The 24,482-nt window shown below is 36.1% G+C and overlaps 1 protein-coding gene across 2 annotated transcripts in view; it reads left to right on the top strand.

Moving 5' to 3' along the window:
• The window catches only part of adam12b (ADAM metallopeptidase domain 12b), a 132,862-nt gene that overhangs the window by 24,246 nt on the left and 84,134 nt on the right, over positions 1 to 24,482 (top strand). For both annotated transcript variants that reach the window (XM_038285366.1, XM_038285365.1), the window contains exon 3: positions 4,051 to 4,124. In XM_038285366.1, coding sequence (XP_038141294.1) covers positions 4,051 to 4,124 — 74 coding nt within the window. The remainder of the gene's footprint in view (positions 1 to 4,050; positions 4,125 to 24,482) is intronic.

Below are 24,482 nucleotides of genomic sequence, written 5' to 3'. Positions count from 1 at the left end.
AGAAAGTTTTGCAATTAGCATGCAGATTTACGCATGCAAGTAGAATAAAGGACTCTTTGTCACAAAGGTTTTTAAAAAACGCTTTCAAGGTCATAAAAAAACTGAAACCTTGGAGTGAAATCGAAATATTAATTTAAAATATTTGCTTAATTGTTCAGCCCTAGCTTGTAGCAAACTTGAAATATGACCTCTTTTTGCTTCTTCTTTTCACTGTTCTGCAAAGAGCAATTTTCTAAATGCACACACAAAAAACATTTTGTTCTGTCGGCAGAATTGTATAATATCTTTTACCTATGCCAACTTACCTTAAAATTGTTAAATAGAGTGGCCCAGAGGCTCTACTCCATCAATTCAATTCAGTTTAAAATATAGTGCAAATTCACAACAGATGTAATCTCAAGGCACTTTACATCACTACTCCTTTAATAGATCATTGGCCAGCCTAGCCCTGATTATGCATGTATATATTTTAAGCCACTAATTGTATGTTAATGTTTGTTTTGAGTTATTTCAGTTTTTCTGCCTCTCTCACAAGCAACTTATTTCAACCTCTGATGTTATTCAGTATCGGAACAAAACTTAAGTTTAATTTAAATTTATGACAGAAACAATTGTTATCATAGAGTTTAAATAATTAATTTTGCTCCTTATTACTTTGAGTGCTCCCACAACATTACCCGATCTTTGCCTTAATTATCTACAGTGTAACACCAGGCTTACACTAAAATGGTACGGGCAAGAAAACCAGACTCAATAAAATCATTGAATGCACTCACATTAGTTATAGGTGCAGTGTGGGTGCAGTTACTAAGGCTGTGTGGTAGAACTGTTTGATTACACCAAAATTAAATATAACCTTCCCGAATTTCAGAAGACAGAAAAAATCTGGTGCAAGACAGGAGAGAGTCCATGTATATTTCAGCATATAATCAACCCACCAACTTATTCAACCTTCATGTTTCTGCAGCGTGAGCTATAGCTGAGCCAACATGATTGCAGCGTTCAGTGTGGATTAATTTTTGCAGCACACCTGCACTGTAGCCACACTGCAGCAGCACCATAGTCACTGTGAGGGCAGTGTAAGCAAGTAAGTGAGTTTTGCAAGAAACTTGATCCTTTTTCTTCCAATTTACAATTACGCCTTCTGTTGGACTATCAGCATATCAGGTCATTGCAGAGTTTGTTAAGACAGAATATGGGACATTTCTGTGGTACTATAATTAGTCTAATGCCAGTCCTGGCTCCTACCGCTTTAAAGAAAAAGTTTGAGGTTTCCAAACCTTCCTCTGAAGGGAAATGTGTAGGTGTAAGAAACTCCCTGAGCAGTAAACATTTTTCCTCGCAAAGGGAAGTCCTCCTCTGAGAGTGCCATTTGTTTACATAAAAATCACAAACATGTTAAATTGGTAAGCAGGGAATTAAAACTTTGAGGTTTATAGATTCAATTATGCTCACATTTTCCCATGCATTAGATGTGTTTTCCCACCGGCTACATAAGCTGACATAAGGTATTTCGGTTAAGAGGATACATTCGTTTTAAGACAGACTATCAACAAATTGACCCTCCTAAATTAAACTGACCACAAGGGCAATTGGTGATGGTCTTATTGGAGATAGCAGTAAACCCTCCTGGAGAACAGATTTATACTGTAAAGCTGCTTTGTGTGCCAGCAGGCTATCAGCAACTCATGAAGTATGGCAGAATCATTACTTGCTGTGTTTGCTTAATGGAGGACAAAAGACATGTAGCTACCTATTCAGCCATGTTTATACAAACAGAGAAACATTTTACATTTAGAAAGGAAAAATCTGGAAATTATTGGTTAGTGGACCCGCAAAACATTTGGCACATTTCATCTAAAATCTAAAATGATTAGTCCTTAGATCTCTTTTTGCCTTGTTTTGCACCTACCTGTCCATTCCTGTCACTCATTTGTATATCATCAAAGAATTGAATGCCACTCTGTTCTCTATCACTGAGAGCTCAACTCAGTCTTTGTGAGCTTCTGTTTGAGATTTAGTTATGTTACTTGGAAGTTTTCATTTAAAATGTGCTCAGTTCTCTTCCCTAAAAAGCGCCACAGATTTAGCTCAGATAATTACTGTAGCTCTGGAGTTGATTCCATTAGGGCACTGAAATAAACTTAATTTGTAGAAATAACAAGAAAATAAAAGAAAACTGTAATAGCTAAACCTTTACAACAGACAGTATTTGAGTTTAATGGAGACATCACAGACAGAAGGTTATGCCTCTTAAAATGCATCTACTGCATCTAAAAAAATTATTATAAAAATAAGAGTTAAAAGATATGAAAATTGTGGGCGTCCATAGGTCTGGTTCGTCTTAGGCTACAATCTACAGATAGCTTAATATATGTAGTGTTCTTTTTTGTTCTTTTTTTTTCTACTATGCAAGTTTAAATAATACTGGAAAGTGCAGTAACATGCTTTTCGGGAAGGACATAACTTTCTGTCCAAGCGATTAAAGTGTTTTGGTTTTCAATGTGTGTGTCAGCATGTAAACATATTCTTTTTTTTTTTTTAGCCTTATGACCATTTTATCTTTTAAAAGAAAATTAGGAAGGCTTATAAATCAGATAACATCGTCACAACTATGAAGAACCAGGAGGTTAACATTTTGTTGTCTGGCTGTTTTGCTGCAGGAGAGACTGGTGCACTTTGTAGTAGGAAGTCGGTGGCATCAAAAGGACAGAAGTAAAAAATGTAACTGTATCAGAAACACCAGGAAGTTTTGTTTGGGTAAAAATGGGGCTTTGCAGTGAACCTAAACACAAAAATGTACTACTTTAATAGTGTCTTAAGGAAGCTGAATCAATACTGAGGAACGCCATAACAAGTCATGTGTGATTGATGTGCTTTAAAAAGCTGACTTGGTTAAAGCAGTTCTATATAAAAGATTAGGACAAAAGTTTGGTAAAATATTGTGAGTAGTGAGTAGAAACCTTTCAAACTTTTAAGTCAGGTTTAAAAGTAAAAAGGCATTGTCAATAGACCCCTGGTCTATCTTGGTTGGACAGTCTGAGATACATTCGAGGGAATCACTAGAATCTGGTATATTTTTTCTTTTAGTGTAACAAATTTCATAAATTAATTTCACACACAGTTTTTTTTCTTTTAATAATTATTAATTACTGCTTAAATTAAATCTTAACATTTAAGATTAAAATATTGCATTAGATCCATAAAGAAAAGACATAATACTGAAATGTGAGCCTAATACAATGTATAATTAACACACCCTGACGAAAGATACTTTTAATTTGACAACAGTCTTCTCATAATGCACATTCCAATATATGTAATGTAACTGTATATCTGAACCTCATCATTAAGGAAAAACTGTCATGTTTGTCTCAGCCATATGGCCAAGGTGAGCATACAGCAGACTCCCTGCTGGAACAGTGGAGGACATACGCCGTATGCACTGAGCACAGTCTTTTAATGGTGTGCAGACCGCACCTTCAGCATGTGTGCTGGCTTATAAATAGTACTGCCGCTCTGTTGCTTTATGATCCATGCCCTTGACGTGAATAAGGTCAATGGCTGGGAATACAAGTAAGACGCTTTTTTGTTTGGGTTTAAACTAGAGTATTGATCCATTTTTGATGGACCTATTATTTTTCGTTAAAAATACTCTTCACTGATGCTCAACATCTATTATTATTGAGACAGAAAAAAAAATAAATATGAGTCTCTGGATGTTCAAAGCTAAAACAAACATACTCTGAAAGGCTTTCAGCCATAAATTCCTCTCTAACCTTAACAACTAAATGTTCTTTTTAAAACTCAGCTATTTTTTTCTATTGTCATTTTGTGTCTGTCATATTAGAAAAGGTTTTTAGCTGAGTTGATCTAATATGTGCCATTCGTGGTGTGAGGAAGTGAAGGATGTGGAAGCTTTCTTCCTCTTCCTCCTCTTCTATTGTGCCCTGTCACATCCTTTCTTGTGTACAGCCATTTTTTTTAAAGCTTCACCCAAATCCAGGTCAGGGCACCACCTCATCAACCTCGGTATTGTTTGTATTACAGACTTATCCTGCGTCACTCCAGGTGGCGGTGTTTGCAGAGGGTGAAGAGCTGATCCTGTTACTGGAAAAGAATGAGTGAGTTTTCCTGTGATTCCTTTTATTAATGTCAGTTTTTCTTTTCTTTATACTGCTAATGACTGATGTGTGCACAAAGCAGGATGATAGACATCTGCTAAAAAAAATTGACTCTAGTTAGGTAGAATGAAGAGTTTCTGTATGTGGGTTTGGGCTCTGATATCATGCATTAAAGAAAGGAGAAATAATATGTCCCTGAGTGATTGAACTCTTTTCATGGTCCATTCTCTCTGAAGGGCTAAGAGATGAAAGCTGGTGGAAAAAAAAGAATGAAGTAACCTCAGACAACATATTTGCTGAATATTTCATTACTTTTCTCCATTCTGTATTATGGAAAATAACATAGTAAACTCTGGAATGATGGAAACGTGGAGATTTCTTAGTATTTCATTAAAAAAGCGTACTTTTCTGCATAAAAAAAAAATAAATAAATAAGAAACACTAATATTACAGAACATGAAAAGTAAAATCTTTCAGTGTTTTTTATCCGGAGGAAGATCAGAAATTATATTTTCCTCCAAAGCTCTGCCATGCACATTGATTCTTATTAATGAATTTAGTTTGAAACTCAAAACTCCCTAACTACAGACAGGGTTGGCAATGGCATGCAAAGTTAAAAGTTTGACAAATATTGAGAAATAATGCATCATTTAAAAAGATTAACTACATTTAACAGTCTTCCTTCATCTCATTTCTCCTTCCTCACACCCTGTCCAAAAAGAAAGAAAACATTTATCCTTGATAAAACTTCCTCCGTTTATTCTGCCTGTCACCTGAAGTTACTGCAGGATCAGCTGTGAGTCATCCGTCACCGGCCGTCACCGGCCGGAGAGTGTCCTCTGATACCGCTTCACTGGTTCAGCCAGCACAGAACAGGTGGTCTCTGACCTCTGTGAGTCTGTTGTGACGAGGGCGCATCCGTTCAGTCGGGAGCAGGAGGGGAAAAAAAGGTGCCTGACAGGAAACATTCAGAGAAGCAGCTTTAATACTAATATTTTACTTTTGACAACTCGGGTCTATTCCAAGAATCTTATTCTGTATAATGTAATGCATAAAGGTGTGGAAATAAGTTGAGAAATAATAATTTCCCTAATTTAATACTTAACCTTAAAGTGAATGTGACAAATTACCCACAGAATTAAGATGTGTATTGATCAGCACAGCATGACATGATAGATTGGGGTTATTAAAACAAAAGCTAAGAATAAAATAACACTTTATGGAAAATTAATTTTTTATTTTATTAATTTTAGAGAAATAGATTTCACAGAATAGTCATTTGTTTTAAAGAAAATGAGTATTAGTATAATATGGTATAATACTTCATTCTTGACAAGCCTATATATGCTTTTTAGGGAGAATGCTTTTAGTTGGTAAAGGTTAAAATTAAAGAAAAAAAAAATTCTTTGTCACTATCAGTCATTATTTAGTTTGAGTTAGGTTTTTTGTTGTTTTTTTTAATTGTTATTTTAAACTATTAGCAGTCAAAGTGGTCAATATTAGCTTTAATCTTTGGATTATAAAATAGGAGTCTGAAACAGGTATGCCATGTTCTTTTATATTCTGGAATTTTGTTACACCCCTAATAACCATTTTTAGAATATATCTAAATGGAGATATATACTGTAGTAGTCGTCTTTTTTTGTGCTGAGTTGTTGATTTGCCCCCTAAATGAAGATGGACATTTTGGATAAGGAACTAAATTCACAGTTGCAGGTTTATTATCTGTATCTGTATATGAATGCATCAGTATTGAGATTTTTGCTGGGTGAATGAGACTCTAATCTAGAAAAAATAAGTGTTCGGTATAACTTTAAAAAAAAAACACACTCAAGAAGCTTATTTAATTTAACAGTTACTGCCTCTGGCAAGCTTGTATAGTTTACTGCAGAGTTCATTAGTTTCAAGCCAGGTTAAAGTATTCTCTTTGAGGCTTGTAATATTTATTTCATTGGTTGCTTCAGGGTCTTTTTTTTTTTTGGTATAGTTTGAATGTGGATCAATTAACAGTACATTTAATCTGTATCACAGGTTAATGCACCTTTAATGGTTGTTTTCTTATATTGTTTTGTACCGGATTTCATGATTAAACTAGTACATTTCATTCCCCCTCTTTTGCAAGGTAAAACCACAACAACCAAACCAGCTTTCAAAGAAGCTGCCCTGCAGAGCTTGTGAATATTTAAGCAAGAAATATCTGTGTGGAAATAATGTTAGCAGTTTTGTCCTTTTTTGTAAATTCAAATTTAGATTTATATGGGAGTAACTTAAAACAGCCCAACCCGCCATTACTTATTATCCTCTTTGCTGTTCCGATAATTAAATTTGGTGGCTATACCTAGGGAACATTTTTTCTTACTTTCATGAGGCCGGTTGAAATGGCGATGTCAGCTTTAATATTTTAGATCTTGACATATTGTACAGTACACACAAAGCAGGAAAGGTATTTAAAAATTGTGCCAGCAGCTACATCTCTGAAGTACAGCATTGATCAATGGCAAAGACCTCAAGCTTCAAATGATTAATCGTGGTGGTATGAGACATTTCCCATTAGTCTTGATTAGATAGTTCAGTAGCAGTTTGGAAAACCAAGGAGTTCATGTGTGTGTTTCAAAAGAAAAGTAAGACAGAAAATTGGAAGGATGTACAGCTCGGTCTACTTTTTGAGGTATACTTTGTTAAATGATTTGGAAGTCTGGTAATATTCGAAATAGTTTGATAGAAATCCACAGAGAGCGAGAAACAACAGATGTTTATTGCCACCACCCTGAAACCCAGCAGGCGGCAGCTGCAAATCACACTCTCATGTTGCCTGTCTCTAAGAAATATAATTAGTTATGAAACTGGAGCAATGTTGACATTTTTTAAAGCAGTCTGTGACAGACGAGGCAGCAAGGATGAAGAGTCTGAACGTTTACTGGAATTGACAGATATTAATATATAAAAGTCACTGATCAGACCTTTTTCATCAGCAAAAGTTTTTTTTTTGACATGTTAAAAGTGGTTTAACAATGGGCTGTGTTGTGATCAGTCAGTTAAATCCTCATTGATTGGTCTTAGTGCAGTGCGACAGCAACAAAAGTTGAACAATTTTCAACTTTCTTGAGTGGTATCCTCAGCTGGCATGTAAATCTCAGCCTGAATTAGTCCAAAACTTTGCATGCACGAATTTCGATGGTCGCTTACCTTAAGTTGGGCAGATTGTTTGAGGAATAAAATGGAGAATGAGCAACGTGTTGAGTCTATAACACTTCACAAAAGGGTATTAGTCTTTATCAATATATGCCATTGCAAGAGTTTTGTTTGTGAGGGTACATAATAGACATAAAGCTTTTTTTTTTTTAAGAATTCAATCTGACTAAGAATTATAGTAAAAAAATATGTTTTCTTACTAGTTAGGTACATTTTAAAGTAAATTATATTTGCAAAATTTAATTTTAAAATGAGGACAGTTCTGAATTAAAACCTCAACTCCACATGAAGATAAAAAAACAACAAGTATTAGTAAGTTTGCAAATACATTTATACATTAAAAATGGAGCTCTATATACAAGTTGGTTTTTGGGGGGAAGTTTGAAGCACTGTTGCCTTACAGCAAGAAGGTCCTGGCCCTGGGGTCTTACTGCATGGAGTTTCTAATGTTCCATCTGTGCATGCATGACTCTCCCACCCTCTCTCCCACAGTCCAAAAAGCATGACTGTAAGATTGCTTGGCATCTTTGAAATTACCCATAGATATGTGTGCATGGTTTTATGCCTCTGTGTTGGCGACCTGTCCAGAGTGTACACACCTTTCACCCATAGACTGTGTGAGATAGCAGAAGTTAAAATGGCAGAAGATGGATGGGTGGACATACAGTATCAGTTCACTGATCAGAGGCTTTGTGGCTGACTGCATACAGCTCTAACCTGTTTTCCAATTCTAGCTGATTCCAGTTTCCATTCAACCAATTTTTTGATGCAACTCTGCAGATTATACGAACATTTTGTTTTGAAAAGAACTCTATTAGCTTACTGTTAAAATGTCTACTGTATATATGAAAAAGTCATAAGGCACTTCTGCTTTTGAGATGTCTTTGTGATTTAATATGTTGCTTCTATCCTAAGGCTCTTATTTTTAAGTTTCTATTGAAAAAGCATTGACCAAAATGCAATGATATCACCCAGCCTCCCAATCTGTGCATCCTGCTTGAATAAAACATTTTTTTGTGACACATTAACTCAGAAGTCACGGGTCGAGTATTAATTTCATTTTCTATCCTTTTTTGCTGTTGGAATAACATTTTCATTAACATAGGATTAGCATACATAGCAATATCAAATCTTAAGTGTTATTGTTTTTACAATACCACAAAACAGAGATTTGGGGATATTTGTTTTAGCAAAGACATTTCAGTTGCTTTCCTCATTTCCTGTAGCTTCATTCAATGTATTTTATCTTTTAACAGTGATCCTTATCCAGATATAGTTCTTTTGAAATACATTTTTGAGCTTGGTAAAACAGCTTTAGAGTTATCATGTATCTTAATTGTGTCAACTGATCTAATAAATGAAATTAAACTTGGCAAATGTTTGCAAACATTATGTCCTAATTAACTGTTTAGAATTTTTTTTTTATTTTTTATTTAAGTGTGTCAGAAATCATGAGAAAATGACAATTGCACTGTCATGTGATAGGTACAGGACGGCATACAGTTTGTGATACAAAAATTACATTTTCATTCTATATGTATGCCCTATTCCAAAAAAGTAAAAAAAAAAAAAAACAATCATCTGGCCAAATTTGAAGGAATTTTTTTCAATTCAAAATCAGAAATAACGTCTAATTCAAGGCTTTATAGAGTGGACCAAAGCCTTGACTTCAAAACGCTATTTCTGACATTTTGAATTGAAAAAGCTTCCTGAATGGGAAGCAAAACGTCTTCAAACTTGGAAACAAAGTCCAGTGGGGATTTGTATGTTATCTTTTGTAACTTTACCTAATATTTTAAGGATTTTCGATTAAGTTTAAATGCATTTGTTTTGAAAGCACATGACAGTGATGCATATAAAAAATATAATTTTGAAAGACTAAATGGTTCTGTAAAACACTATAAAGCCCACGTTTTATAGTACTTTTGTTCAACTGAGCATTGGAGACAAAGATTTCAAGAGTTTCCTGTTCTCTGTGCCTGACTAGAGGTTTTTACTTGTAGCCGATTACCTCACTGCCCGACAACTTGTTGGTTCAAAATAGTAAATAGAGCTAAAGAACATACAGTCCCTTTCAGAATGATTTATTCCAATTTGAACATTTTAACAATATTACCAATGTCCTCCCATCCTCTACCACTGATTTGTCAGAATCACAGGGGGAGATGTTGCCTAGGGCTGGGCGATAATTCAATAACGATATATATCGATCGATAGACGTGTGGCGCAATAGAAAAAAAGAGGGTCGATAAAAGTTCGATAGAAAAGAAACGCAGTTTTCCTTCCTTCTCATTGTAGCCTAGCATGTAGGTTTATGCTAGTCACTGCTTCCTCCCAACCAATCACAATCGCGGACCCAGGCATGCCGTCACCAAGCGCCGCCCTCTCAAACCACAACACAGAGCACATGAAGATGCAGCAAGGAGAGGCGGAGGAAATTGTTTTTGGAGTTCGGCAGTCTGGCAGTATTTCGGTTATGGCAAGTCGGACCAAAAACAAACCACAGTCATCTGGAAAATGTGTCGGGAACCAGTGAAAACCAGTCTGATAACGAAACCAACTTTTTTTTATCATCTCAGCCGCTCACAGCCGCAGGAGCACGAGCTGTGTAGGCCCCGACGCGGCTCTCCTCCGAGGAATCTTCGGAAAATATATATATATTTTCAGTTCTGGGCAGTTTCCCACGTAGTTCTAACAATTGAGATAAAAATGCTGAGGGGCCAGAAACTGTAATAACTCAGGTTAAAGCAGGAAACGGGGGCGGCGGCGGCGGTGGGGGGGCATTTATTTATTTGTTATATTTATTTTGGTCACTTTTCTGGTCACTTTAGTTTATTCTTTGTCAGTATTTAATAACATAACTCAGGTCTCTTAAGTTATTTTTCTTTAAAACAATTCTGTTATGGTTAAAAAAGTTGGTTAAATAAAGATTTAATTCGAACTCTGTGTTTGTGTTTTTTATTAAAATTAAATCATTTAGCAATATTATAAAAAGTCCAGGCAGAGCTGCACATAAAATATGGTTTCAAATCTTTTCAATAATTATCGATATCGATCAATATGCATTTTTTTTTATCGATAAGCTTTTTTTCTATATCGCCCAGCCCTAATGTTGCCTATCTCCAGCAGTCTCTGGGTAATACATGACAAACAACCAAAGATGCACACCCACCCAAATTATGTGCACACACACTTAATTTACGAGCAATTTAGATACATCAGGAAACCTAGTAGTCATGTTTTTGCACTGTGGGAGGAAGCCTGAGTATCCAGAGAAAACCTACACATGCACAAGGAAAACATGCTAGAACCTGGGACCTCTAATTCCGTAGCGACAGTACTGCAAACAATGCTAAAACTGTACCACTTGGCAGCCCTGATTAAAAATATGTTTTGTTTGAATTTTTTGTCTGACATGGCAATATGGAGTTTTGCATGACACATAGTTTCAAACATCTTTATGAATTAAAAGAGATGTTTGTGTTGTGTTTGCTTTAACGCCCTTAGATTAAAAGCTTTGTAGAACTAGGTGTTGCTACACTTACAGCCAATAGTATGTAAGGGTACTGTACTTCTCTACCACCTTCATGAATTTTCTTGCCATCAATCCATAGCTGGACTTAGTTTTGGGCTTTGACTGGCCCATTGTAACACATGAATATCGATTCATCGTGTCATTGAACTCTGGCTATGCTACAGGGTAAAGCCCTCTTGTGTCTTGCTTTTATCCTCATTCGCTGTCTCAGTAAATATATAGTGTCTCATATTTGTGGAAATCATCATCCGTGAAGGAAGATGCTTTCACCACTTTACATTACCATTAAAATCGTGTTTTGATCTCATCTGAGTAGAGCACTTTCTCTCAATTGTTTTGGTTGCTCCCTTTTTTATCTCTTTTAGCGGTTTTTGGCTATGTCTGAATGTCCTCCCTAATCACTATATAGGGCACTTTATAGTGGTTACATCATTTTAAATGAGTGTCTGGACGAAATTTTCCATAATGCACTTTTAAAAGTAGGGATCATGTATGGTCACTACTGTACATAGATTTTCCCCCTGGGCAGATATATACCGGAATGCTTTGTGCCAAAAGCTCTCTTCGCTGTCACAGTGGCCCACTGTTGCCTATGGCTGTTGCTACCTGATAGTAGCGACTAATATTAAGGTGGAGTTACCTGACCAACGGAGAGGGAAAAGTCGTGATCATCTGTCTGAATGGTCAGTTAACTGAGCTCACTATAAGGCCCCGTCCACACAAAGTCAAAACGAACACGAAACGCTAATATTTTCCAGAACATTTGTCGTAAAGACGGAGACGTGAAATAAATGTGATCGTCCACACGAATGCATGAAAACGCTGCAAAATGTATGCCAGGCCTGTAAGTGGCGCTGTGGTGCCAAAGCAAAAATAGGCGACGAAATGTTGGGCATGCGCACTAATATTTATACATGGTTGCCCTGCGGGTCCATTTTCGTGGTTCAGTCAAATTCAGGTGCTGAACTATGTCGTCGATATTGCTCTGTTCTTCCTGGAGATATTCCAGAAGAAGAAGATTCTGTTGTAAGCCCAACAGCAGGGTGAGTAGCATGAGCAGCAACCATTCAACACAGTACGGCGCCATTGTTGTTGTGATACTGTGTCCCGCATGCATGTTTAGAGGCGACGCTATGACGCATGCGTGTAAGAAAAAAATACGGTTAGAGCTTAAAGATGGAAACGCGAAAACGGCGTTTCAAAATCTTCCCACTCTGAAGGCTTAATAAAAAAAAGATCATTTACAGACCCTGAAACGCCGGCTTCGTATGGATGAGAGGCTGGTTTGGTGAAAAATTTGTGCGTTTAGGCCAGGGTTTGGCTTCGTGTGGACGGGGCCTAAAGTCTACTATTTAGTCCCTGCTCTATATAGTTTGAGGGATCTAGGAATTAGGGTGGACGTTTGGACAAAGCATATTTTTTTTACACAGAGTTAAAATTAAACTTTTGCTCATTCTTTTAATGAAAAAACCTGTTGCTTGGTCAGACAGTTAAGGTGTTTTGCAGTCTTAACTAGTGTTGCGCTGATGCCATTTTTTGGCCCCAATACCCAATACCTGGCTGTGCAGTATTGGCCGATACAGATACCATACCAATACCATCTGTTTGAAGTTGATGTGTGTATATATGAAGAACTGCATACTACTTGGATGTAAAATAATTGCCATCATGGCTTTGTGAAGCTGCTGCCTACCTTTGTGAAGCAGGATAAAGAATAACACAAAGTGAATCCAGTAGAACTTTTTATTGCCTTCCTGGAATGGGTGACAATAGTTGAATAAGCTTCTGGCTGTCAAAATGGTATAAGTGCCCTATTTGTTGGTACTCACCTATACTGATACCACCATTTAAGTGCTGGATCGGGGCCCCGCCCGATACTGGTATTGGTGTTGGTGCAACACTAGTTGTAACATTATGTTATACATTTCAGATGACAAATTTAACAACACTATGTAAGACTGTCAAGTCTGAATTTAAGTGAATAATCTTGTATTTCAAATTTAAATTTGTTAATGAAAACCCTTTCATATTTTTCTATTATTTGTGTTAGTCTGTGTTTTGAAATCCCTATAAAATACATCGAGATTTGTTTTAATGGGATTACATTTTTAAGGAGTATGAACACCTTGTTGAGGCACATTATACCCTAAGTAAAAAAAAAAAAACATATTCTCTGTATTTCTATAGTTTAACGCAGTTAAAAAAACAAAACATCCCTGTTGTCATTGTGATTCAGTTTTGCCTTGTTCAAAATCAAAACAATAAAAATGCAAAGAACTGAAGTGTCCATGCTTTACCTAGTTCTCTACAAAAGACTATGCATTTCCCAGTGAGAACATTTCCTTTCATTCTTCTGTGGCAGGAAAGAAAGAGGAAAGAGGTCTATTGAAAACTCTCGGCCACTTTTAAATTACCTCATTATGTTTTTGACAAAAAATCCCCATAGCAACATCTGCAGTTTTTTTTTTCTAAGAAAAAAGATGCTTCCCATTTTGATAATAAAGCTGACAACATTAACAGGTCTCTGAATGTGTGTTGCACAGAGGGAGGGTATTATTATTATTATTTGTTTGAGAGGGATTTGAGTCTATAGCAACGCTGAGAAGGATCCTAAGATTTCTGAGAAATTTAATTGGATCTTTTAAGAGTCTGAAATGACATGGTTTGCATGTAACCCCCTTTCAGCCACAATATTTACTATATAGTAAAAATGTTTCTCTCCTTGTATTCCCTAAGAGCTTTAATGCCTCACCTACTGTAGTTTGACAAGAAGTGCTTTTTCCTGAAACCGGTCAATAGCAATGTTTGTCATTTAAAAAAAAACATGTAAAGACATGACCAGAGTTATCATTATGGAAGCCGGTTAATGCCATTCTGCTGCATCAAACTTTCCATGAATGCTCCGGTTTTCCCCTTATTACCAGTAGATTTGCTGGTCCTCCTGTATACTGTATGTTATTGAGCTTTTTTGGTATGTCCTCTTCTTCCAACATGACATACTCCTTCTGTCCCCATTCTTCTGCAGATGCTGCTTCCCTATAATATGTATTTCTTTCTGCTGCCACCTTCCACTCAGGCGCTGGTGTTTTTTGCTCTGCAGCTATTTAGTCACTTCACAATCTAAGACCTTGTCAAAGCCAACCAGGGGGAAACATTGGACCTCATTCAGTTGTTTAGTGCCAACACATGTGCATTTGGATTTCAGTGCCAAGTATCTGTATGGATTTATTCCAGATGCCAAGGCATTTTGTTGGGCTTTCAAAATCAGTTCATGCATTATTAGACTAAATACCGGTTGTCTATTGGAGTGGAGTGGTTATGCTGCACTCTGCCTCATTATATAGATTAGAATTATTCTCAGATTTTTTCATTTGGGAAGGCCTTGTTGTAAGAATGTTTGCCAAGTTACAATTGCATTTTTGAAAATTGGAAGCAATGCTTGAAAGCTGCTGAGAAGCTTTAAGAAGCACCTACTGTATATTAATCAATCATATTTTTCAGACTGTTAAGAGTGAAGTGAATTTTACAGATTTTATATTTGCAGCTAACCTATTAGATGTTAAAATTAAAATAAGATTCTTCAGCACAAGTTTAACAAGATTAACAGAGAATGACCAGTGGAGAAATTGATGCAATATTAGTGTAAGCTTTCTCAGTATTTTTCAATGAATAATATGCTAATTTAACTCAAACATTATTTTCAAACTTTGTAACCACAATTTGGTATAGTTTCCGAATGAGTGAATGCGTTACTTTAATTAAAGCAAGTTAAAAATTACAAATGTAACACTTCCAAACATGATGTATAATATTTGAACTATATATTGTGTTAGATGTGTAATTTAGTGCTTATGTCTAAAAAGTGAGATGAAGAAATTAAAGTTTTTTAATTTCCACCTTTCACTTCATATACAGTATGGTTTCATAACATCAGCAATATACCTGATTCCTATTTAACTTACTAGAATAGAGTAGGACTTTATTGATCTCAAAATGGAGATATGAACTTGTAACATCCATACCTGCTCCAAAAGTCTGTTAAATACGCAAATAAATACATGCATATAAAAGTACATACAATATATACACATTCATACTTGCCTACTTAAATTTTGAATGATTACCCATAGCCCACATGACCACAATTGACTGATTGATTGATTGACTTTAATGATCTCACAGATCTAGAAATGTATGTGTTACATCAGCTCAATAGTCAAACAGAAGATGAAGGTGCCAAAAGGAAGAAAAGGTGCATGGGGTATATACAGCATATATATGTGCATGGGGTATATACAGCATATATATATGTCTCATACAATGGGGAACCGTCATGGGAGGATAAGCCCCCCACACAGGATGTGCCATCGAACCATAACCGAAGTACCGGATATCCAGAAATCCAACCAATGGCTAGACAAAGCCAGACTGAAGGACAGCACAGGGGCACTCATCATGACTGCACAGCAGCAGGCCCTGAGCACCAGTGCAATAGAGGCCTAGATCTACCACACCAGACAAGACCCCAGGTGCAGACTGTGCAAAGAGGCCCCTGAGTGCACATAACTGCAGGGTGTGAGATGCTAGCAGGGAAAGCTTACCTAGAGCCCATAACCAAGTGGCTGGAATACTGTACAGGAACACCTGTGCAGAGTATGGGCTGGAAACCCCAAGGTCAAAGTGGGAAATGCCCCCAAAGATTGTAGAGAATGACCGAGCCAAGATCCTGTGGGACTTCCAAAAACAGACGGACCAAATGACAATGTTTTGCTTTACTAATACAGTGATGCTTCTAGATAATGTAGTCTTGACATGTTCTATGTGAGGTTTCCAACAGATCTTATATTCAACAATCACAGCTAAGAATTTTATTTCATTTACCCATTTCAATCCTAACCCATCTATTTTAACTACATTTCCCTCGTAATATTAAAATAACATGAACTTTGTTTCCTCCAAATCAAAGGACATAGTTTGTTGTCAAACAAACTGTTTAGCTCATTCATTTCCGGTGTGGTATCATCCAGAAGCTGTTGTAACCTGCTCAGAAAAATATTTGTATAATTTGCTAACAAAACAAACTGGAGTACTTCTTAAACTTTACATTATTTATATTTGTACAGTATATACTGGTCCCTGGGAGAAAGCACAAGCAATATCCTTGCACAACAGCTGATAATCACCTATTTTCACAAATTGTTGTCTGTTACAGTACTTGAATAGCTATTCATCCACTCCTGAATAAAACCAACCTTAAAGTAAAATAGGGACGTTATTTAAATGAATTTTGGGTCAAAAATCTGAATGTTCTTTGTAATAAAACAAAATAAGATATAAACATACACAGAGTAAAAAATACAAAGCATTAATAAGTAAAAAAAAAAAAAAAAACATGTTAAAATTATTTTTTTAAATCCTTCTAAAAAGAATCAAGATAGCTAAGAGATGAGGGCAACACTTTCCTCAGCATTCGTTGCTTGCAGACTTTACTTTTAAATCTCTACTGAAAATAGAAGTAGAAGAGATCATTTTATATTCTCCGTAATGTCTGCATTAAAGCATGCAGCTGCCATTGCTGCCTGGTAGATCCTATATGTTATGTATCCACTAGTAAAAAAAAAACTAAATTTCTTTTGTTGACATCTCCCTAAAGTTCAATTATTCCAGACATAAAACCAGACAGTTTTGCTCAGCCACTTCCCTTGTCTATATTTTGTCTATGCCGATGTTTCTAGGAGGATGAGATGAAAACATACGCTAAGATTGCTTTTAGTAAAAAGCTGCTGTTCTTATGTTATAAAGTGGTGAAGCTGCAAACAGAGCAGAAATATATAGTTTCTTTCATTTTACTTGCCTCAAAAATAATACAAACGTTTGAGACTAGAATCCCAGAGTACACATTTTCACTCCTTAAAATCTGATAGTAAATTTCAACTCCTGAATGAGATGGTAGTTGTGGTTTTATTAGACTGAGAGCACAGAGTAATCACTGTCCGCTTTCTGGCTCCTTTAATTAGTTGGCTGAGGAGTTTTGAGGATAATGCATTGTCCTTGGGGAATATTGCCCAACCTTGAAGGGCTGTGAGTAAGGGGGAAATCGTCTCAGGTGTTGCTAGGGGAGAAGATTAGAGTGTGAGGTTTCCTGATCAGAGGGATCAGTGCCAAATGACTTCAAGGTATCTCAAAGGTTAGATCTGACCCATCTGGCTTTCAATTCTAGGCTTTCTATCTTTATAGCTCTAATTCCTTAAAAGTGACATACATTTTCTCAGCTTAGATTTTTTTGGGGGGGATCAGTCTTTGGTGGAGTTGTTTATTTGGAGTATTCTAAAGAACTGAAAAAGATCTTGATTAAAACCTGCAGTAAAGACATGCAAAAAGTCTTAAAATAAATTAACCTGTCATTGCAGTAGCACATTAGCTAACCAAAAATATTAACAAAAATATGACCTTTGATTAAATTTTTTCAGTAGAAAGTATAACATTGTTATGGATTTTTTATTTTTTTTGCTTGATAACATCTGTAGCTTCACACCTTGAGCCCCTCTGATATTACTTTGTACACATTTTCATTACACAGTCACTAGAGGTATAGATTTTACCCATTGATCTTTGAATAAATCCCGTAAGTTGTCCAGGTTACTGGTTTGTCTGCTAGGCACTCCAATTTTTTAGCCCACCCTGCAAGTTTTCTGTAGGATCTAGGTATAAAGATGCCATGCAAGACAGATTGCTTTTGTGTAACAAATCAGTTTCTGTTTTGAAATTTGATCTTTTTAAGCAGACAATCTTGATCCATGTTTTTTGACTGGAAGAGTCCCCCAGATTCTTATTTCGAATATCATGGAATTTTGAATATCTGCACTCTCAAAAAAAATTCCAAGCATCCTTGGAAGATAAAGAGCCCACATCGTCATACAGTAGATCCGCCACATCCATTTATAGGAGGCATGAATTGATTTTCCACAATGTTATTCATTGTTGTTACACTAAATCCAATTGGAGTGTTTGTTGCAGCAGATAAAATCTAGATCTCGTTTCACCCCATCACACAGTTTGAAATAGAGTATATCTGGGTTAGCCCACTCTTCATAAGTAACCTTCAGTTACTCCAGTAATAAGAAATCTTCTGTTTTCTGGTAGAGTTCACCAAATTCTGATCATAAAGTCTTGTTCTTTTTAAGAGTTCATGATGTCACGAGCTCTAACAGGATTCTGAGGGCCTTTAGAGGAGAAATAGGCATTTAAATTAAATAAATATGTCCCACCATACATTAATATGCTTTTTTCCCCCACAGATTTATCTTTTTCCCACGCCTGACCATAGGCTACGTCTTGCTTTCAGCATAAGTCCCAGTAGCATTAGATAACCCCCCAGGTTCAGGTCTGTGACAGCAGCAAACCTGCCATTTTGCTTGGATGATTCCTATAGAATTGGTTTACGTTAAGATGCATTGAGCCCAAGATGCTACTCTTGGTTTCTGTCATAAAACGTGACAGATGGACCCAGTATTTAAGGTGAGACTGTCAGTAGGAAAGTTCAAAACGTTTATAAAAATAAACAGACACACATACAGTAAACAGAACTGAAGCGGGCTGCTGAGGATCTGCGGACCTGTAGCAACTACAGGACGGGGGCGGGGCACCGCCCAATCACTGACACTCTGGTTTAACGGTTCAGTCCATCCTCTCAATCATAGGCAGGATCAGCCGATGCACTGCCAACGAAATGCGGCCCTGAGCCATCCAGGGTGTCCCCGATGCAGCAGCCCCAGTAAGCAAGCAGGACTCCAATCCAGGACAGGGATTAAGATCTGACTTGGGTAGTTCTGGAATCCAGGAGTCCGCAGTCCCGTCAGGGGGTTCCAATCCACACAGGAATGGACAGTTCCGGGATCCAGGAATCCATCAGGGCTTGAAGGCAGGTTCAGAATCCCGTGAGTTGAGCATCCAGCTCAGACAGAAATGCACCTGGGAAGATGAGGTTCAGAGTCCCGTGCGTCGAGCATCCAGCTCAGACAGAAACGCACCTGGGAGGACAGGTTTAGAGTCTCGTGCATCAAGCAACCAGCTCAGACAGAAGTGCAAATACAGGCAGAATCCAGCAGAGGTCCAACCGTGGTTTAGGCAAACAGATCAGGCTGGGACAGACAGGGCCAGTGGGTGAGAGGGAACGGAATCAGGAAATCAACCCCTAGGGAAACGCTGAAACGCTCTCACCACTGGTTAGGGAATAACTCACCTGAGGACACTGGCTTGAGAGTAAACTCATAACTGGAACAGGGACATTAACCTTGGAAATAAATATAAAACCAACAAAACTGACAGACAGGACACTAACAGAAGGCAAATAGGGAACAAACAATGATCTGGCCATGATAGCTGGGCTGGACTGAATATAAAGCAGAACCTACAGGGTGATATCAGAGATGATTAGGAACTGGGCAGAACTAGTCAGGTGAGTGAAATGAGCAATTAAGGTCTGCTATCAGAGCAGATCATGACAGTTTCAGTTCTCTAGCAGAGAGATTTTGAATATTTATCACTCTTATCCTCCTTTGTTAGCAAAATTATAATTGGTCATATGTTTTATGTAGTACTGGATTGCTGATTGAATTATGCTTTATAAACTTGCAAATAGTAACATATTAATTATATGTTATTGTCAGATTATTAAAGGAATTATAAAAGAAAAAACTGACACAAGTGATTTGGTAAAACATGCTTTCTTCATCAGTTTTCTTTTCACACTAAATAGATTATTTTGAGATTATGCTGGTGAAAAAACACAGGAGTTTGATTTAAAGGCTTTTTATACTTCTTTATCTGGACTGTCAATAATGTGGATGGGACTGTACATGAGACCAAATTGCTTTGCATAACTGTTATTACATCTACTATGAATCCTAGAGATTTGTTTTTTATTTTTTTTAACCGGGTTGATCTCACTGTGGCAATTTTCTTTTTATTAAGTAGTTAAATTCATCTATGCACTAATGTAGAACATTACCAGAAGGTCACAATTTGCCAAAGCCCTTATCCAGAATCGTCAGACTGTACTTGTTGTTTTTCTTTTTCTTTCTGAACATGTATATATAGTTTTCATTCATGCTGGGTTGAACATTTTCGTACAGCTTTTAACCTTACATATAGCTTAGAGACTTTGGCCCCCCGTCAGCAATGCAGGCTAGTAGACCACTTAGGAGCCATTCAGTGGGAAGCCGAGGGAATGTATTTACTGTCTTGGACACAGATTCCTTTTTAAAAAATTCAGGCTTTTTAACATCAAACTCTTTGATCCACTCAGCATGATATAGGTGAAATGAACTACTGTGCCAGGCAATATGTTATATGTGTTCAAGCTTTTTTAATGATTCATAATTCTTAGATCTTCTTTGGAGTCATTTATCGGCATCAGCAGGGAAACACTTCCTGCAGGGTTTAAGATTGATCACATTACGTTGCTGTACATAGACCTTTTATGAATGATTATAAAACAGATGTGTGATTGGTACATTAACCATCCCCCCTCCACCTCTGTGCATTTATCTATGAAGAGATGCAGCTGCTAATATACAGTCTACTGTTAAATTACAGAACAAAGAATCAGCCTGCAGAAGTGTTATGTAATCACTTTTCATGCTCAACCGCACACAATCTTTAGCTGTAAACTCATGTTGTAAAAGTTTTAATGAGAAATCCTCTTCAGTCTAGAACTTCTTTGTGTGTGATTCATAGCCTGTCTTTTGGTCTCAGGACACAAAGAAAAGCATGTTGTTATTTTTGGGAAATAACTTTTTCACCTGAGACGCTTCAGCCTAGAAGATTTTTGAAAGTCTCATTGGTGTTTATCTAGGTTGAGCTTCCAAGAGGATTTGAACATCCAAATTTCTGATGCACTGCATAGAGTACACATGGATGTACATATCGTTTTATCCCTAAAATCGTATATCCCATTTAATGTCTGAAGTCAAATTCTTTGTAAGTGCAAACAAGATGTCCAGTATAGCTGAATCTAATTCTAAATGTAAGTCCATAAGCCTATGTACATGTTTCTCAATAAATAAAATTTGATATAAAATAAATGAAATGTTGATCAAGGCTTAATAAGCCAGAGTCCCATTCTTTAAATCTAAGTTAAATTAGATTAATAAAAAACTTTTCTATACAGAAACCTAATGACATAAATAATCCTTATCAATCATAAAAAGACTTATTAAACCCTAAAATGCTTTGGTTGTTAATAGACACATATACATCTTAGTTAATTATAGACAGTTTTTTCTAGACATACTATAATGCTATTAGGTATAGATCTTCATGTTTTCTTTTATCTTTTAGTCTATATAGACATAATAGCCTATATAGATATAATTTTAATGCAGTAATTCTTCTCAAGGGCCCAATTTGATAGAGGTTTTGGCATATGTCTTTAATCCTGGCATTAAGAGTGAGCCGGCACAGTTTTAGAGGGTTTGACACCTTATAATGACATGAGGTATCAGCTAGATACCAACTTGGTGTAACGGATAGTTTACTGATATAACTGTTTTTCATTTCATTTATTTTATTCATTTATTAACCCATCGCTGTAACACTGTATACACTTTTGCTGCTTAACCTACATTGTACAGGTTAAAGTTTAAGTCAGGTTTGAATGTAGTTTATTGTAAGAACATTTTGTGTTTCTGGACAGAGAAACTGTCATAACTGTCAACAGTTATAATCTTCATTCTGTATGTGGCAAATATTTGATTTCATTCCTTCAGCTAAGAAAGTGTAATATTTTGATAAGGCTGGAGCCATGGATGTCTCCTCATCTGCTAATGTGTATGATGTAATGATGTGGTGATGTGGCAGACTGGAGATGTATAAAAGGCCTCTTTAACTGTTAATCAGGGCCACTTCCTGAGAGGTGAGCCTGGGGGTGTGCAGCTGTCTTCTGTAATTCTAAGCAACTTCTCTGATCTGAGTAAGATTATAATTTCTATCATAATCTGTTGTCATGTCTCCTGGTTATTTAATACATATAAGTTATGAAGTGTTATTCAAAAAGTTTGTCCTGAGTGGTCTCTTTTCAGGGAAAAGAACCGGAAAGAGAGCCTATCTTTAACACCTTCTTTTATTTTATGTTTCCCTGAAAAAGACACTGCACATTGATGGTCATTTTTAGCACAAATGTTGATTAACTTTGCCAAATTATATAGGCTGAATGACATAAATTTGATAAAGCAAATCACAGAAAGAAACAAAAGTAAAAGAAGACTGCTGACACCCTCTGTAACACAAGTAAGATGCAAACTGTTTGCATTTTGCTGTATCTAGAAAGCGTGCAAGTCAACAGCCAAAGGGAAGAAAAAAATGTGGTTGAAAAAGTTGCACAAACGTCTATAACCACAGTCTTGATAGTTTGTGACTCTTCATGCTTTTGAATAATAAAAATGTTGTAAAACCTTCTTAAATAAAGCCCATGAAGAACTCATCTACTTCTATTAATTTAAAGGTAGCTGCATGTTGTAAAGCATCAGAAAATGGATAAATAAATAACTTCTAGGTAATTATGATTAATAGACTTCATTCAGACTCTTGTATGTTTAACTAAAAATCAAACTGTTTACTTTATTAAAAGCCTGTTGTTTTACTACCTTGGTCTTTTCAGTAATTAGAATATTCAACTTAATCCCAAGCTGCCATGTCTTAAGTTACACTGCAACAGCATCAACAACAGATTGCTCACCCTCATGTCAATGTTAAACAGTTTCATCAGTGCAAAGTGAAGGCTTCCATCTCCACCAGGTTGGCAGGGTAATGGCCTGGAGAATGACAGACTGTAGGCTATTATCCTATTGGAGAATCAGTGCAACATCCGTGAAAGTGTAAAGAGAGAGCTTAATGATGTGAGCCATTTTGTTTTTAGGAAAAATGGAAGAGGTTTGTAGGTGGTCGGCCATAAAGTCTATGTTTTATGTATGTGTTTGGACCAGATAATTTTTTATTAAATGACAATACATAAGTTTCCCTTTGGACATGTTTCATAAATGATAGATGGTATAGATGTTTTTTTAGAAAGTCCAAATGTATTCCCAAGAGTACAAAGATAGGAACAGGTTATCTATATAGTCTATTTATATATGCTTTTTTCAGATTTTTCATGAAAAATACATTAAAAGACTGTGACAAAAATAAATGTAAAGGAAAGAAAAATGAAAGACATCATTAATGTCTTTTTCTGGCTGGATCCTAATTGCATATTTCCCCTGAAGACAAACACTATGGCTCAACAATGAAGCTTCCCAAGGGAGCCTCCATAGATTAATTGGACAGATAGAAACCCTGCAACATTAACATTTATGCATGTATTTACTCTTTTTCAATGAATAATAATGGGCCACCTTCCTCAAAGATCCTCAGTCCCTCATTAGTTCCGCTTTGTACCTTGTTATGGATAGTGATTTATAAACATTTCACTCCTGTGCTGCCAAAGAAAAATATTTAAAAAATCTAGTTATGAATGATTTTTGTTTTTGTATTTTTGCATAATTTAATTTACGATTTAATTCCTGTTTTGCATATAACACTAGGATGAAAAGTTCTATAAAACATCAGTCAAATTTCTTTGCAAGGTAAGACAAAATTAAATTTTCTATGGATGTCTGACAGTCTGAGTATTGAGTATTTTTATTAAGCTTGACAGAAATCACTTATTCACGGTAACACTTTACATTAACTATTCGTTTTAACTGGTTCATTGTAAACTGTTAATTAATAAGTTATTAATCACTTGTTGAGTGTTTGTTAATACCTTGCTAAGCATTTATAACTATGCCTTATAGATAGTTAATAGATCATTGATAAACTGTCACTGAATTACTTACAAATGACTTGTTAAGTATCAGTTAATAGTTTATATATGTTTTTGGACACTATTCTAAAGTTGCAACCATTCCTCATTTTATAACTGCTGATAATTAAGTAATAGCTGCAATTTTAGAATAATGTCTCAATAACATGCATTAGCTTATGATTATCACTTAAATACTATATTAACTTACGCTTTACAGATAACTTGTTAATAGTTGGTGAACCAACTACTAATACCAGTGAAACTTTGTAGAACAGCAAATAGGTTAAACAAGTTGTATTAGATTGAACTATTCAAAGACTTAGACTGAGGCAGAGTTTCACCTTCCATGAGGACAACACTTCTAGAGATACAGCTGAATATTTTACATGAAATGGTTTATATCTAAGTATATTCATATATTAGAGTGCCATAGTCAGTGCAAGGAGCCTCATTCAGTTGAATGATGACTAAACCTGAGAATCGTTAAACGCAGACGCTTTTGATTGAATCTCATAAAGGAAAACCAAAAAGAACAGGCTTATAATTCAATTTCTAAATGTACCAAGTAAGATAAAAAAGACCCTGACAGACTTGTGTGTCTGTGATGGCGGCAAATTTGACTTTAGAAAGTGTTCACTGAGTTCTACAAAGCATTCGGTGGATTGAATTCAAATATAGAATGCACATTTCCTGTTTTTACTTCTTGAAAGAATGAAATCTATGTGTGATTTTCCTTTCACGTCCAATGATGGACATATTTTTTGTTGGTCTGTCACAAAAAATTACA

This window comes from Cyprinodon tularosa, unplaced genomic scaffold (genome assembly GCF_016077235.1).
Source record: "Cyprinodon tularosa strain WSP-4 unplaced genomic scaffold, ASM1607723v1 ctg210, whole genome shotgun sequence".
Classification (NCBI taxonomy): Eukaryota; Metazoa; Chordata; class Actinopteri; order Cyprinodontiformes; family Cyprinodontidae; genus Cyprinodon; species Cyprinodon tularosa.
Note: the sequence above shows the minus strand (reverse complement) of the source record. Positions and strands in the feature narration are given on the sequence as shown.